The sequence below is a fragment of the Corylus avellana genome, chromosome ca4 (genome assembly GCF_901000735.1).
Source record: "Corylus avellana chromosome ca4, CavTom2PMs-1.0".
Classification (NCBI taxonomy): domain Eukaryota; kingdom Viridiplantae; phylum Streptophyta; class Magnoliopsida; order Fagales; family Betulaceae; genus Corylus; species Corylus avellana.
This window is the reverse complement of record NC_081544.1, coordinates 30,264,488-30,278,943: the sequence shown is the minus strand read 5'-3', so window position 1 is coordinate 30,278,943 and position 14,456 is coordinate 30,264,488. Positions and strand designations below refer to the sequence as shown.

Genomic DNA, 14,456 nt, shown 5'->3' with positions numbered 1-14,456 from the left:
GGAGACTAAAAAAATATTGAGGTAAAAAATTAATTTTAGAGGGGTCAACCCGTTATAGAAAAAAATAGGGGTTGAAATGTTTGTAGAGTGTGGGAGTGTGTTTAGGGCAACAACTTCAGAGAGTAGGTCATCAACCCCTCTTTGAGAAGAAGCCGCCCCTTACAAATAGGGGTTGCCACCCCTCATTTGATGAGGAACAACCCCCCTCACCCATTAATGGTGGTGGCCGAACACATCTCACCAAAGGTAATTGACCACCGTTTTATTGATTATTTATTTATTTATGGTATATTTATAATTTAAAGTAATTATGTCATGTGACATGTACAGTTTTCAGTTGGTATATAACATGTCAAACGAAAGCCACATTACATTAATTGATTGATATGACGTGACATATCATTGACTAATTGAACGGTAAATTAACGAAGAATCCCATTTGAAATCAGAGAAAAACCTTAAGTTTTAATTGTCGAAATTGAAAAGTTCATAAGTAAATTAAAATCGCACGAAAACCTAATAACTATAAGTAATTTGACCAGGAAAAAAAAAATCATAAGCAGTTATTATTATTTTTTTTCCTATTAATCACAATGGGCAACTGGAGCGTAGACCCATTGTACCTAATTTAAATTTTGGCAACTGGAAAGCACACCGAATCTATTTATATTTTCAGTCATTTTCCAATTCTCTTTACACTGCGATGGGCTGAACCTATAACAACGAGTCACCTTACCAGGTTTGGGTTGGAGAAGCTCTCCCTGAACCCAAAGTCCACTAGATTCTCCCACCTCAAATCTATCTCAAATTCGATTATCTTGAAATATAAATCCCAAACAAATATTTATATAGGTCAAGGCATTTCCTTTGAAATATGGGTTAAGGCAACGATGCAGCAACTTTGTGTAAAAAAATACAGGAACTTGTAATGAAACTCAAGACTCACTTGGAAGAACATCGAAGAAATGATAAACCTCATCTTCATCAATAATGCCAACCTCTGTTGAGCAAACTGAGCAGCTTACTTTATGCAGTGGTTCACCTCCGGCGGAGCCTGCTTCATTCTCCCCAGATTTCCTCCCTCTTTTCCCTCTTCTCTGGTTCGGGTTGTTTTGCTGCGAGACTTGGTCACTACCAATCTTGCAGTTCATAGCAAAAACTGCCCTGTACTGGGTAACATATTTTTCATGCCTACAAAACCCCAACCAAGCTTATACAAAAATATACTATTTGACCGTAGACACTAATTGTTAGGTAATACTCTACTGAAAACAACGGAATCTATGGGGAACAAATGAAATATATCAAAGGTTACTCATGCAGAAAAGTAGATTGAGAAGATGACTCCATGAACATTGAAAACTTTATTGCTACAATTTCCCATTCAGAAAAATGCTTCCATGGCAAGAAATTCATTTGATGTACCACCTTGGTTGGTTACCTTGTTTCCAAAGCAAGTTTCCAAGCAAAAAGGGAGGAACCTTGACAACATAAACTCAATTTTCCAAAAGTTCACGGAATTACATGAAACAATTTTCAGTACCAGCCCACCCCAATACAATCACCTACACTACCACCATGACTTTTATTTTTATTTTTTATTGGTAAGTTACAGATGCACCCGATGGGACTTGAACCCACAACCTCTCCCCCTCTACCTTGCTACAAAGGGAGGAAGTACCATTTGAGCTAAAGCTCAAAGGCACCTACACTACCACCATGACACAGCAGGTTTCACAGCCACAATCAGCTTCTTCACCCCAAAAAGATTATCACCACAATTTCTACCATCACTATACTACCACAAGGTCCCATGGTGCCACCTGCATTATTGCACCTCCATCACGGGCATCAATTCACCACAATCACTTATGTGGTTACAGGGGCTGCCATTTTCACCCCCACTACTACAAGTCTACCACTATCCTATTAACACTATACAACCACTAGCAACACCATGGCTCTACCACCCCTAACATGAAGTCACCATCGCCATTGCCACTGGCATTTCTGCTGTCATCACCAATCTTATTAACAGATTATCTTTGCCAATTGCCACTATCACCACTATACCACAACTGTTGGTATATCAACCTAACTCAACTAATGCACCAGGTCCACCACCAGTACAATAATTTTCCTCCCTAAATCAACACATCTACCATAATTGCATCCATCAACTAATTGAGGTTTGACACTAACCACAATGTCTTTACTATCTATACTTTTTTTGTTTTCTGACAAAAAACTGGGATTACACAACATGCCTCTACCTCTTGAGAAATCAATAAATAACATAAAAATATGTTACTATATTTCCAATTTTTTAGAAATGAGAGAACTCGCAATGATCCCATACAGGCAACACTCTCCTGTTTGATGAAGTCAACAGTCATTAATATGTTTACAACAAGGTATCTAAAGCTCTATCACACAGGTTTGTTGGTTTGTTTGTTTGTTTTTTTTGTTTTTGTTTTTGTTTTTGTTTTTTTTTTTTTCAATTAAAAAAAACAAGCCTGGTGAAAAATTCATTGTGTACGAATAGATAATATTTGTGCGTGTGTACATCCCGTTTGATAACCAAGAACAAATAAGATGATTTATGTGCTCATTTATGATTGAGGACATGCAACTCTTTTTGCTAGAAAATGAATAAGTAAAATAGACTCATCGTGTTTTATAGAACATTCCATTAAAAACGTTGAAAAAATGACTTCCCTACAAAAACAAGATCATCTACCACAGCACTCCAAAGATGACATTTGGCAAGGAGACATTTTGACAGAAGCAAGCAGATCCTTAATCCGCAATGGACGATTATTTCGTCTTATGATCACAATTATTACCAAGATGCTGATCTAGCTTTATAACTCTAATAAATTAAGATATTATGTCTCACTTTAATGAAAATGGGTTACCATCATGATTCATAATGCATATCACCAAATTCACGTGATTTTTTCTAATTCTAACCATCCAAAAGAATCCTGGGATTCAGTGGTGTTCACTAAGTGAGGAGTAGCCTAATGTCAAATGGAGACATTAGCTTATTTTATTTTTTGTTTGTACATCTTCGCACTGAATTATAAAATTGTCACAACAAAAGCTTCATTGTGTCTTTTAATGCATAATTTTTTTTTTTTAAAAAAAAGGGAGAACGAAAAGAACTCAAATTGTTGTTATGAGAAACAAAGAAGTAAAAAATGCCTTTATTCATGGACCCAATAATAGCTATACCTTTGGCACTCTAGACAGAGGGTTGTGAAACAAGCTGGGCAGCTAAGTACAGCATCAGAGTTGCAACCTCTTCTTCTCTTCTGAACCCATAGTTCATCTTTATCATCAAGATTGGGATCATATAACTCTGGTTTAACAGAGTAGTCTATTTCATCATCATCAGAAACTGAAATAAACAACAAGCCAACATTGATTAGGTTTGCTTCGTAAATTTTTAGTCATAGAAATTGTTGATATGCAATACAAGGCTATTCAGCTGGGAGTTTCAAACGCCCTACAAACAATTCAAAAATATTTTTAAATCAAAACAATTAGTGAGGACGGTACGGCCTATGGAAATGCCATTTCTAAGTTCAAACAAGATCAATAAGTTCAGTGGGCTGAAATATTAGCATACAACTAATACATCATCATTTTTACTGAACTCATTGCAGTAAAAAAGACGAAGAATACGAAACCTTTCTGTCTTGATTTGAAGTATTGTGATATATTTCATTATGAATAGGCCCTAATGTGAGTTAATAACTGCGATACGATTCGGTATTGAATACAGTGAACAGTAAGCAGTGTCAATTATGTTGCATAGTTATAAAAAATAAAATAAAGCACAGATTTAAGAAATAAAATGAATTAAACACACAGGCACACATGAGAACTTTATAATTTGGAATGTAAAGTAGAAAACGAAACGAGAATACAAAACCAAATCTGGGTCGTGTTTGGTAGCTGAGGAACTGTAGGAAAAGAAAAGAAACTAAAGCAAGGACAGTAGACATTTCCCCTCGAATTTTAAAGCCCAGAAAACAAACAACTCCACTCGCGTAACCAATCAGCTTATTCAAGCTAATTTTTCTGAATATTCAAAGATATAACCATAATCATTACACGTTGCAAAGTATTACTCTCGTCCCATTTTCTCCTCCTTCATTTTCTCAGCAACCAAACAGAAACAACGAAGCGTGTGTGTGTGGAGATAGAGGAATGAAGATGACTACCAGTTTGCTGAGAATGGGTTGGGGAGTCAGCCGTGTCCTCGTCTCTTCTGTTGCCGTCTACTTCCATCTCACGCCCTCTCTCTCTCTCTCTAGAAGCAAACACAGAAGAAGTAACACCCTGGGCCAAGCGGTAGAAAAAGCATGGGTTTTCGAAATATCCGAAACGAATACGAATTCTGTGGGCTTACGAACAAGGCCCAACTTGACTAGAAAAGTTTCATCCACGTCACGCTGCTTCGTACGTTGTAGCCACAAACGAGAAGATTGGCTTTCACACCATGTCATTGAGCTAACAGCTTGGCTTTCTTTCGGTCCACAATTTTAACACCATTTTTCTTCGGCTCGCCGATGATAATGCTCTGAAGTCTGAACCCTATTCTCTCTGCGCGTATCTAGCTGAGCTCAGTCGGCGATGGACGCCATGCTCTCAAATGCAACTTTATTTCCAAGACCAACCCACCTTCCGGTTTGTACAGTTACCTCGACCTCTAATTCTGCAGCCACTTCTTTCGCGCCCATCTCCTCCAAGAAGCCCTACTTCGCGTCTCGAAGTCAAAGAAGAGCACCGCGCTCGCGCAGGTCCAGTAATTCCTCTACAGTTGGTAAATTTTCAATAACTTGTGCTGGTATTACGGAGATAAACGAGAGCCAGTTCTCTGACACGGTCTTGAAATCGGACCGGCCGGTTCTCGTGGAGTTCGTCGCCAATTGGTGCGGTCCCTGCCGCTTGATCGCTCCTGCTATAGAATGGGTCGCCCAGGTTTGATTCCTTTCCTATCAGTCATTTTTTCTTTCTAATTCAACTTGGATTTGAAAATCTATGTATATGTATGTTAATTTGTTCGGTTTCGCTCTATCGCTTATGCATGTATGTATATGACATTAGAATACAAATGTGTAGAAGAGTAGTATGGATGAATAAAGTTTATGATCAATAGGAAGAAAGAATCATCAACCAAAAGCACTAGTAAATTAAAGCAAACTTGACAGTTAAAATTATGTAAAGAAATCCACTTGAAATTATAAAGGTACCGTTCATAGAACTCACTTGATAGCTGATGCAAATAATTCTTTATGTCCACCCTGTCTTTAAGCTCTGATCTTTGGATGAGTTCAACTAATCTGTGTTGAATCTTTTTCTTTCCTGTAGCTTCAAAGTTAAAACATGTTTTTCTCCTATGTACAATATATTGTACGTTTGAATCTATCGTGGTTTTGTTGCAGTGAAATCAACTTCTGCTTTATATTTGTTATTATAAAATTTTACCTTCTTATGACTAGGCCTTGCAAGCAAAGGATGTTTTATGACAAAATGTCACATAAGTAGTTTCCCATGAGGCTTCAATTCTATCTGGTGGTGACATAGCAATGGCGATTGTTTTTGCTAGGATGAGAATGGAAGCAAACATAATCCTGTCATTTCTTTGATGATTCATACAATTGGATGTGTCCTGTTTCTTTTTCATGCCATTTCTACTATAGTTGAAACATGGTACAGAATAATAGACTATTTGCAACAGTAGCTAGGAAAGCAGCTAGTTGTTGGGATGGCATGATGCAAATTGGGTTTCTAAATTGAACCTGATCAATCTTGACGTTTATAACAGGAAGCCATGATTACTTACGTGAATGGGACCAGAATTACATAAAGTGCTAATTTAAATTAAGTATTTTTATAAGACTACAGAGATTAAAATCATATTTTGAAGTGATTCAGAACTACATAACATCGGTAGAAATAATTTAATTGGTGGAAGATGCAGTGCTAAATTTTTTCTACTTTTTTGAAGTCTGTAGTCAGAGAGTTGGTATCCTATTGGCTTAAATTATCTGACATGAAAACAACACGGTTAGTTTCGGAGCATTATGCGTTAACAGATTTTTTCTCGCTGTTGTTCCATTACTTTTGATTATTGGAATGGAAGTTTTGAAGCTAATCGTCAAAGTTTCTTTGATCTTATCCTGTGTATCTCTTCAAGAACATTAAATAATACTTTATTGGAAAATATTTTAGAGGCCTGCTATGAGCAAGCTGTTGTTAGAAACTTGTTACCCTCAGCTAGAGCCATTACTGATGGTTCACATTTTCACTATTGTATCTTGTTTCTATCAAGCACTCCACAACACATTTCTTTTGTTATAAAATCAACCTTTAAGTTGGGAGTGAAAGTAAATCATAGAGGCTATATCAGCCCCCAAAAACCCATTTCCCTTATACTCACCCATGCAGCCATGCTATACCATTTGATCCTAAAACCCTCACTGTTTTGCTGCTGGAAATAGGGGCTATGGATTTGTTGAATAATATTCAAGTGAAAACATTGTGATAAAATTCGTCTTCTATGATCTCCTTTTTGGAGATGAATCTTACTTTTGGTTTATGTGGATTGCAACTCTAGGTAGTCTTTAGTGCCTTTTTTTCTTCCTTTACTTTAGTGGAGAGAGTAGCCTACACATTAGGTTAGTAGCCAGGCCCCTCTCCGGACACAACTCCTCTGATTGAACCCAAGACCTCTTCCTTCTAAAGCAGGATTGGTACCATGAGTTACAAAGCTGGTGCTATGTAAGGTTGTCCACACTGGCACTGGGATTTATAATTTGTGGAGATGTAAGACAAACTGCTTCAACGCCAAAATGACATAGAATGAATGCCTTTTTTGTTTTTGTTTTATTTAAATAGAGAAGAAAGGGAAGATTGTCAGACTTGTTTAGGGGGTTACCATCCACAAACATTTACTGGTCTAATTCTGTGGTTTTAGTGGGTATAAATGCTGGGTTACCTTAGTGTTTTTATTGTTGTGATTCTAAGGTTTTTTGAGGCTTTATTGAGGTCAAGTTGACGCTTGGAATTGTTTATAATGTGCTAAAAAGTGCTTCAGAAAGAAAACATTCTAGGAATAACTCCTAAATTCCATAGGCATGAAATTGGTGTGGTATAGTAATGTACCGACATTATGAATAACTTTGGGTGGTGGTAATTGGTGTTGAATGTAATATTTGTTATTTTTTATATTTATCTGTTGTTCACTCTTGAAACAGAGTTCTTTTACAACTTTTAGGAATATAGAGACAGGTTGACGGTTGTAAAAATTGATCATGATTCGAACCCAAAACTAATTGAAGAGTACAAAGTTTATGGATTGCCAGCTTTGATCCTCTTCAAGAATGGGCAGGAAGTTCCAGAAAGCAGGAGGGAAGGTGCAATTACAAAAGTGAAGCTTAAGGAATATTTGGATGCTTTGTTGGGGTCAATATCAGTTTCATAGTCGGCTAAAAATCTTGCTTGCCGAATGCCCTAATTCTTTCATATTTCAGATGTGTCGGAAATTGTGCATATGGACATTTGCTTCCTTTACTTTATCTCTTCTTCTAATCCTTTGTAACAGTAACAGAGTGTATAATTTAAGCAGTTAAGAACAGGGTATTTCATTACCCTGTGAGCCTTTAATTTTTCCTCCAGTTTTCTTTCGAATGCATGACACCAATCCTAACCATCCAGGGTTCTTTTGGATGGTTAGAATTTGGTGGTATGCATTATGAATCTTGATGGTAACCCATTTTCATTAAAGAGAGACATAATTTCTTAACTTATTAGAGTTATAAAGCTAGATCACCATCTTGGTAATAATTGTGATCATAAGATGAAATAATCGTCCATTGTGGATTAAGGATCTGCTTGCTTCTGTCAAAATGTCTCATGACCAAATTTCATCTTTGGGGGGCTGTAGTAGTAGATGACCTTGTTTTTGTAGGAATGTCATTTTAGTCTCCCCATCTAAAATTCTAGTTTTGCTCCTGGACCAGTATTACAAAATCATTAGAAAGATCAATAAGAATTTTCAACCATAAAAGATTTAGAAACACAGATTTTGGATACCTCAAAGTTTACAGAAAAGTTGTTTAAGTTTCCTGGTCATGGGAAGCAACCAATGATTGTAATGTGTTAAATTATAATTTATCTCAGTAGGTTAAATTGATAAGAAATACAGAATTTAATCATCTAATTACTAGTTAACACTCCTCTCCCGTGTAAGTTCAAACTTTTCATTAACAAGTGAGGTGTAATAGATATAATATTTAATTTAAATTTAAATAAGAGCTCGAATTTAATAATAGAAAATTATGAATTTCTTTTTTTAATTAATACATCAACATGAATAATTACTGCTTTCCTTTTTCCTAATGTAACAAAGTTTTCCGTTGAATTATCTCGTTTAGGAGATATTAAAATCCTTGAGTTCTATCCCACAAGGGATAGGGCTAAGATATAATATTTAATTAAAATTGAAATAAGAGCTCGAATTTAATAATAGAAAATTATGAATTTCTTTATTTAATTAATACATCAACATGAATAATTATTGCTTTCCTTTTTCCTAATGTAACAAAGTTTTCTGTTGAATTATCTCGTTTTGGAGATATTAAGATCCTTGAGTTCTATCCCACAAGGGATAGGGCTAAGATTTAATAATAGAAAATTATGAATTTCTTTATTTAATTAATACATCAACATGAATAATTACTGCTTTCCTTTTTCCTAATGTAACAAAGTTTTTCGTTAAATTATCTCGTTTAGGACATATTAAGATCTTTGAGTTCTATCCCACAAGAGATAGAGCTAAGAGACGAACCATGGAATTAATTATCAGTTAATTGATTTTTCCATCAGGGTCATTACAGTTTAAGTCCAATGGCGGCAATGGAATCAAAGATATGTAGTGAAGATTACCTAAACTTTGTTTGGCACGATATATATATATATATATATTCTTCAAGTTTTGTTATTTTCTTTCTAGAAGATGGCCTTCTAAATGTAGGATTATGTTAATTTGCTTTATAGCAGGGTAAGGGTTTAGTCTCATTGTTACCACTTACTAGGCATACCTCTTCTTCTTTTGAAGATGAGTTCAGTAATTTGTTTTCGTAAATAGTGAAAAATCGAAAGGGATTAATCTCATTCCATATATACGCACATGAGAGGAACTTCCTATATGTGTAGTCAACACTCCGACACCCAAGTGAGTGTGTCGAGCTTTGGTGGGAGAAATGAGAGAAGAAAGAACGAGCTCCCGTTGAGGAAGGTCGGGTGTGTGTTAAGCGTAGAATGAAGGCCTACTTGGGGAAGACTATTAGGTCTCGTGTGGGCTTCACTCGGCTCGTTTTGGGCCTTTTGTGTGGATTGGCCTCTATCAAGCTTCATTGGCCCCTTGATTTTTGGGGTTCAGTTGAGGTGAGACCCAATCGGGATTGCAGCTGTTCCGCGGGTTGTAGCAACATCTCGCCGGTGTCATGGTTGAAGGCAAGAATTTTATTATGAATCATCCAAGCATAAGGTAAATGAATTGTTTCCTTAACCCACTTGTCATTATTGCACTCCTCCAGTATCCACCACTGCAACTTATCGTACTCCACCGCCTCATTCCGCCGCCATCTGAAGTTTTCTATCAAGGCCAAACGTCCACCAGTTCAGTTAGCTTTTCGGGGAAGGAAAGCTCAGGATGAGGGATTATTTTAAATTGCTCTTCTACCATATCAAAACCAAATATATATTTATCAGGGTCATCCATCCAATGATCCAATAAATTGAGCCATTAGCAAAAACATTCTCTGCATATTCCGAAAATCTAAATGTCCGGTGACGTGGCAGAGGATGTATCCGTCTCCACGATCCGCTGCCCAGCGTGAAAATCCAGAAATTCGATTTTGAGATGTCCATGGTTTGAACAAGGAGGACCTTGTGCTCGTTGGACAAAGGATCAAACCCAAAGTAGTATTTCTTTTGGTGAAAAGGTTCACCGGCAAAAGCGAGCGGAGGATCGGGAACCGTGGAGAGCTCTCCGGTATCGACACAATAGATGTGTAATTTACCGTCCACGCTGCGAAGGTGGAGCAAGCCGTTGCGGGGCTGGAAATTGTGCACAAGGCTTTCGAAAGGGATTGGGGGGAGCTTAGTGGCAGGACCTAGGGCGCCGCTCTTTTGGATTTCTGCGGAGTAAAGTAATGCTCCTCAACTACACGATTCTTTATTCTCTTGGCGAAAAACAGGACTCGGCGGCCGACGCGGGACTGAGCGGCGAAGTGACGACGGTGGCGTATGAGGGTGTTGAAGGATTGGGAAACCCTTCTCATACCAAAAAAGGGAGACATGCAACCAGACTTCCAGGCGCCGTGGAGGCGATGGAAGGGCTTCTAGTTCTGGGGATTGGGTATATAATCGTCAATTTTTTTTTTTTTTGAATATTTCTTCTGGGCGACCTTTTCTAACACCCAAGCCCATTAGAAGCCCATTACCGACAGGAGGAGTGTAAAACAAAAAAGGAACGAAAAAGGAAGAGTTGGGAGAGAGACACAGAGAGCGCCAAGAGGCAGAGTATTGAAGTACAAAGGAGCCACCGAGCCATTCTACAAATCTCCGGCGCTTCTTGGCTCAGTTGAGTCATCGATTGACGAGTTTGACTAAAAGATCGCATTGAAGTGGCTACCGAAAGATATCTTGAGAAAGCAAGTCGTTTCAGAACCTATGGCGCTGCTAAGAATCATAGGAGCCCATAAAACTGTTTGCAAATCAGTTAAACCCATCAACCCTTATGCTCTGGTTTCACTTCTCTTCATCAAGAACATATCTCCCACATCACATTCTCACAGACCCATTTGCACCAAAACCCACAGTGAGTCATCTTCTCCTTCAGAACTCACCAGCGCACTCATTTCCATCTTCACCAAGCAACCCTTTTCCCCAGACAATGCAGAACTCAAGAACCTCGCTCCAAGACTGACCACCCAAGTTGTTGAGAGTGTGCTAAACGGCCTAAAGAGTTGGAAAATAGCTCACAGGTTCTTTACTTGGGCCTCAAATCAATGTGGGTATAAGCACAACTGTTATACTTACAATACCATGGCCTCGATCCTATCCCATGCTCGACAAATTGCCCCACTGAGAGCGTTGGCCACGGATATTCTAAATTTCCATTGTTCCATGACTCCGGGAGCTTTGGGACATCTCGTAAGGTGTTTAGGAACTGTGGGATTGGTCGAAGAAGTTAACATGTTGTTTGATCAAGTTAGGATGATGGGGCTTTGCGTTCCGAATAACTATAGCTATAATTGTTTGCTAGAGGCTATAGCCAAGTCTAAGTCCATTGATTTGATTGAAATGAGATTGAAAGAGATGCGCGATTATGGTTGGAAATTTGATAAGTACACGTTAACCCCGGTGTTGCAAGTTTATTGCCATGCGGGAAAGTTTGAAAAGGCATTGAGTGTTTTTAATGATATGAATGAGCAGGGGTGGATTGATGCACACGTTTTCTCTATCTTAGTTTTGGCTTTTAGCAAGTGGGGTGAGGTAGATAAGGCATTCGAATTCATTGAGAGAATGGAGGCCCGTAATATTAGATTGAATCAGAAGACTTTTTGCGTCTTGATTCATGGGTTTGTAAGGGAATCCAGAGTGGATAAGGCCCTTCAATTGTTTGATAAAATGCGGCAATCAGGATTCAATCCTGATGTTTCGCTATATGATGTGCTGATAGGAGGGCTATGTAAAAATAATGATCTGGAGAAAGCTTTATGTTTGTATTCAGAAATGAAGCAGTTGGGAATTCATCCTGATGTAGGAATACTTACGAAGCTTATGACATTCTTTGAAGAGAGTGAAATGATTCGATTACTTGAGGAAAGCAAAGAAGTTTTGGGCGAGGAAGCTATAATTTTGCTTTACAATTCTGTTTTAAATGGTCTTGTCAATAACAGCTCACTCGATAAAGCCTGTCTCTTGCTCCGGGTGATGATGGGAGATCAACCAGATTCTGACATTGAATCATATAAACTCCCAAGGGTTAAGAAAGCTATTGGTCCTAACACCACTTCTTGTAGAATTGTTATTGATGGTCTAGTCAAGACTGGTAAGTTGGACCTAGCGCTTACCCTTTTCCGTGATATGAATCGAATTGGTTGTGAACCAGATATTATACTTTATAACAATATAATTGATGGTCTGTGCAATTCAAATAGATTGGAAGAGAGTTATGAGCTTTTTAGACAGATGAAGATGTCAGGATTTGAACCAACCCAATTTACTCACAATTCTATATTTGGGTGCCTATGTAGAAGAGGGGATGTTGTAGCAGCGCTTGATCTGGTGAGGGAGATGCGCGCTCATGGGCATGAACCATGGATAAAACATTCTAGCTTGCTTGTAAAAGGACTGTGCAAACATGGGAGAGCAGTAGAAGCTTTGAAATTTCTTTCTAACATTGTTCAAGAAGGTTTCCTTCCTGATATAGTTACCTATTCTGCAGCCATGGACGGTTTAATCAAGCTTCAAGAAGTCGATCGAGCTTTGGAGCTATTCCGGGTCATTTGTTCTCATAACTATTGCCCTGATGTGGTTGCATATAATATATTGATAGGTGGGCTCTGTAAGGCAAAAAGAGTTCTAGAAGCCGAAGATATTCTGAATGAGATGGTGGTCAAGGGGCGTGTCCCCTCCGTTGTTACCTACAACCATCTTATAGATGGATGGTGCAAAAATGGTGATGTTGATCAAGCCATGCTTTGCCTTTCTAGGATGCTTGCGGAAGACAGAGAGCCTAGTGTGATAACTTACACTACTTTAGTGGATGGGTTATGTAATGCTAGAAGACCTGATGATGCACTGATGCTTTGGAATGAAATGGGAAGAAAAGGGTGTGCTCCAAACAGAATTGCTTTCATGGCCCTCATTCATGGTCTTTGCAAGTGTGGTAGGCCCAACACATCGCTTGCTTATCTCCGCGAGATGGAAGAGAAGGAAATGAAACCTGACACATTTGTCTATGTAGCATTAATAAGTAGTTTTGTTTCCAATTGTAACCTACCCTTGGCCTTGGAAATTTTAAAGGAGATGGCTGACAAGGGAAACTTTCCAGAACCGCTAGATAAGAACTGTCTAATTCTTAGAGATGCAGTACTTAAGTTGTCAGAAGATGCAAAGACTTCCTCAGGAGTTAAAAATCTTATTGCAGGGGGTAGAATTCCTCGAATGTGTTATTCAGTTGTTTGATCAGGAGTGATCAATAAGATTCGGAGTGCACATGGTTACAGAAACATGTCTTTCTCGGCTTTAATGATGGATTATTTTTTAGCATGGAATGCTATGTTTTCATAATTGACCTATTTCCTGCGATTCTCATCTCTTACATCACCAACTGAGGTATGTTTTCTATGGGAAAATTCTGTTCTTTTTTCAGTATTATTGATTTGATTCCATGTAAATAGCACATACTGCCTGATATTTCAGAAATCAAGATTTGTCAATCCATTAGTTGGATTAAATTAATTAAAAACATTTCCACAAGTGGGTGTAAATATTGTACATGAGCCTTTTCTAAGATAATTTATATTGCAGATATGTTCAATGGAGTTCAATTATTTGTTTTATGAGTCGTTTCTCTTTGTGAGTGTATAACTACAAGTTCTATTGAGAAAAGAAAAAGAAACAAGCTATTTTCAAAACCCATAATCCTTTAAAATGATATAGTTGCAATATGTGAAGAGATGATCAATTTCCAAAGAAGGCAGAAGGTGCAGATACAGATTGCTGAGCTTTGTTATTTGAAGACGAGAAACGTGACTATTAATGTACTGGCTGAGCAATTTCTACACCAGTTTGTGTCCAAATTTTAGGTTGTCTACCCATCTATCCAGGGAGGAATCATAAACGAAGGCAGACTGCGGATGACTCATTTGTATGCAATCATTGAATTGTAGTTAAAATTGCATTAGAACTGTGAGCTAGTCTTTGTTTTACTCTTCCTATTTGTATAGTAATTTACAGAGTTTTTTTTTTTTGTTTTTTTAATTTTTTTTATAAATAGATACATCAACAAAGAAATTACAACAAACTACAAAAGGTTAGGGAACCCAACAATAAGCCCCAAATTGACCACATCAGTGTAAGTAAACAAAAATTAATAGAGAATGCATCAAATAAATGATGCGGCCCTATTGATTCTTGGTACACTAACCAAGAACCATGGCCACCAATTAAGGTGGTTTGACATGATGCACCAAAGATGGTGCAACAACATATCTGAAGGAAAGCCACTGCAATAGAGAAGACACCAATGACGGTCAAATTAAAGCCAACGGAAAGAAATACCAGCAAAACGATCTGCAACCAGATCGAGAGAGCACCATAACTAGTTGTAAGGGCATCCAAAGCCCTAAATCTACAACAAAAAC

At 37.8% G+C, this 14,456-nt stretch overlaps 3 protein-coding genes across 3 annotated transcripts; 2 read left to right on the top strand and 1 right to left on the bottom strand.

Annotated features, from left to right (window-relative positions):
- Positions 1 to 667: 667 nt before the first annotated feature.
- Positions 668 to 4,337, bottom strand: LOC132178690 (uncharacterized). Its single transcript, XM_059591191.1, has 3 exons — positions 4,233 to 4,337; positions 3,238 to 3,403; positions 668 to 1,191 (listed from the first exon to the last, which is right to left on the bottom strand). The coding sequence occupies exons 1-3, from the start codon at positions 4,297 to 4,299 to the stop codon at positions 936 to 938; spliced, it is 489 nt and encodes a 162-aa protein (XP_059447174.1). The 5' UTR covers positions 4,300 to 4,337; the 3' UTR covers positions 668 to 935.
- A 176-nt stretch (positions 4,338 to 4,513) lies between these two features.
- LOC132177583 (thioredoxin X, chloroplastic) lies at positions 4,514 to 7,685 on the top strand. Its single transcript, XM_059589957.1, has 2 exons — positions 4,514 to 4,992; positions 7,292 to 7,685. Exons 1-2 carry the CDS (start codon positions 4,645 to 4,647, stop codon positions 7,496 to 7,498), a joined length of 555 nt encoding a protein of 184 aa, XP_059445940.1. The 5' UTR covers positions 4,514 to 4,644; the 3' UTR covers positions 7,499 to 7,685.
- A 1,445-nt stretch (positions 7,686 to 9,130) lies between these two features.
- On the top strand, positions 9,131 to 14,012 carry LOC132180059 (putative pentatricopeptide repeat-containing protein At5g08310, mitochondrial). The gene is made up of 2 exons (XM_059592903.1): positions 9,131 to 13,425; positions 13,768 to 14,012. Exon 1 carries the CDS (start codon positions 10,753 to 10,755, stop codon positions 13,273 to 13,275), a length of 2,523 nt encoding a protein of 840 aa, XP_059448886.1. The 5' UTR covers positions 9,131 to 10,752; the 3' UTR covers positions 13,276 to 13,425; positions 13,768 to 14,012.
- Positions 14,013 to 14,456: the final 444 nt, after the last annotated feature.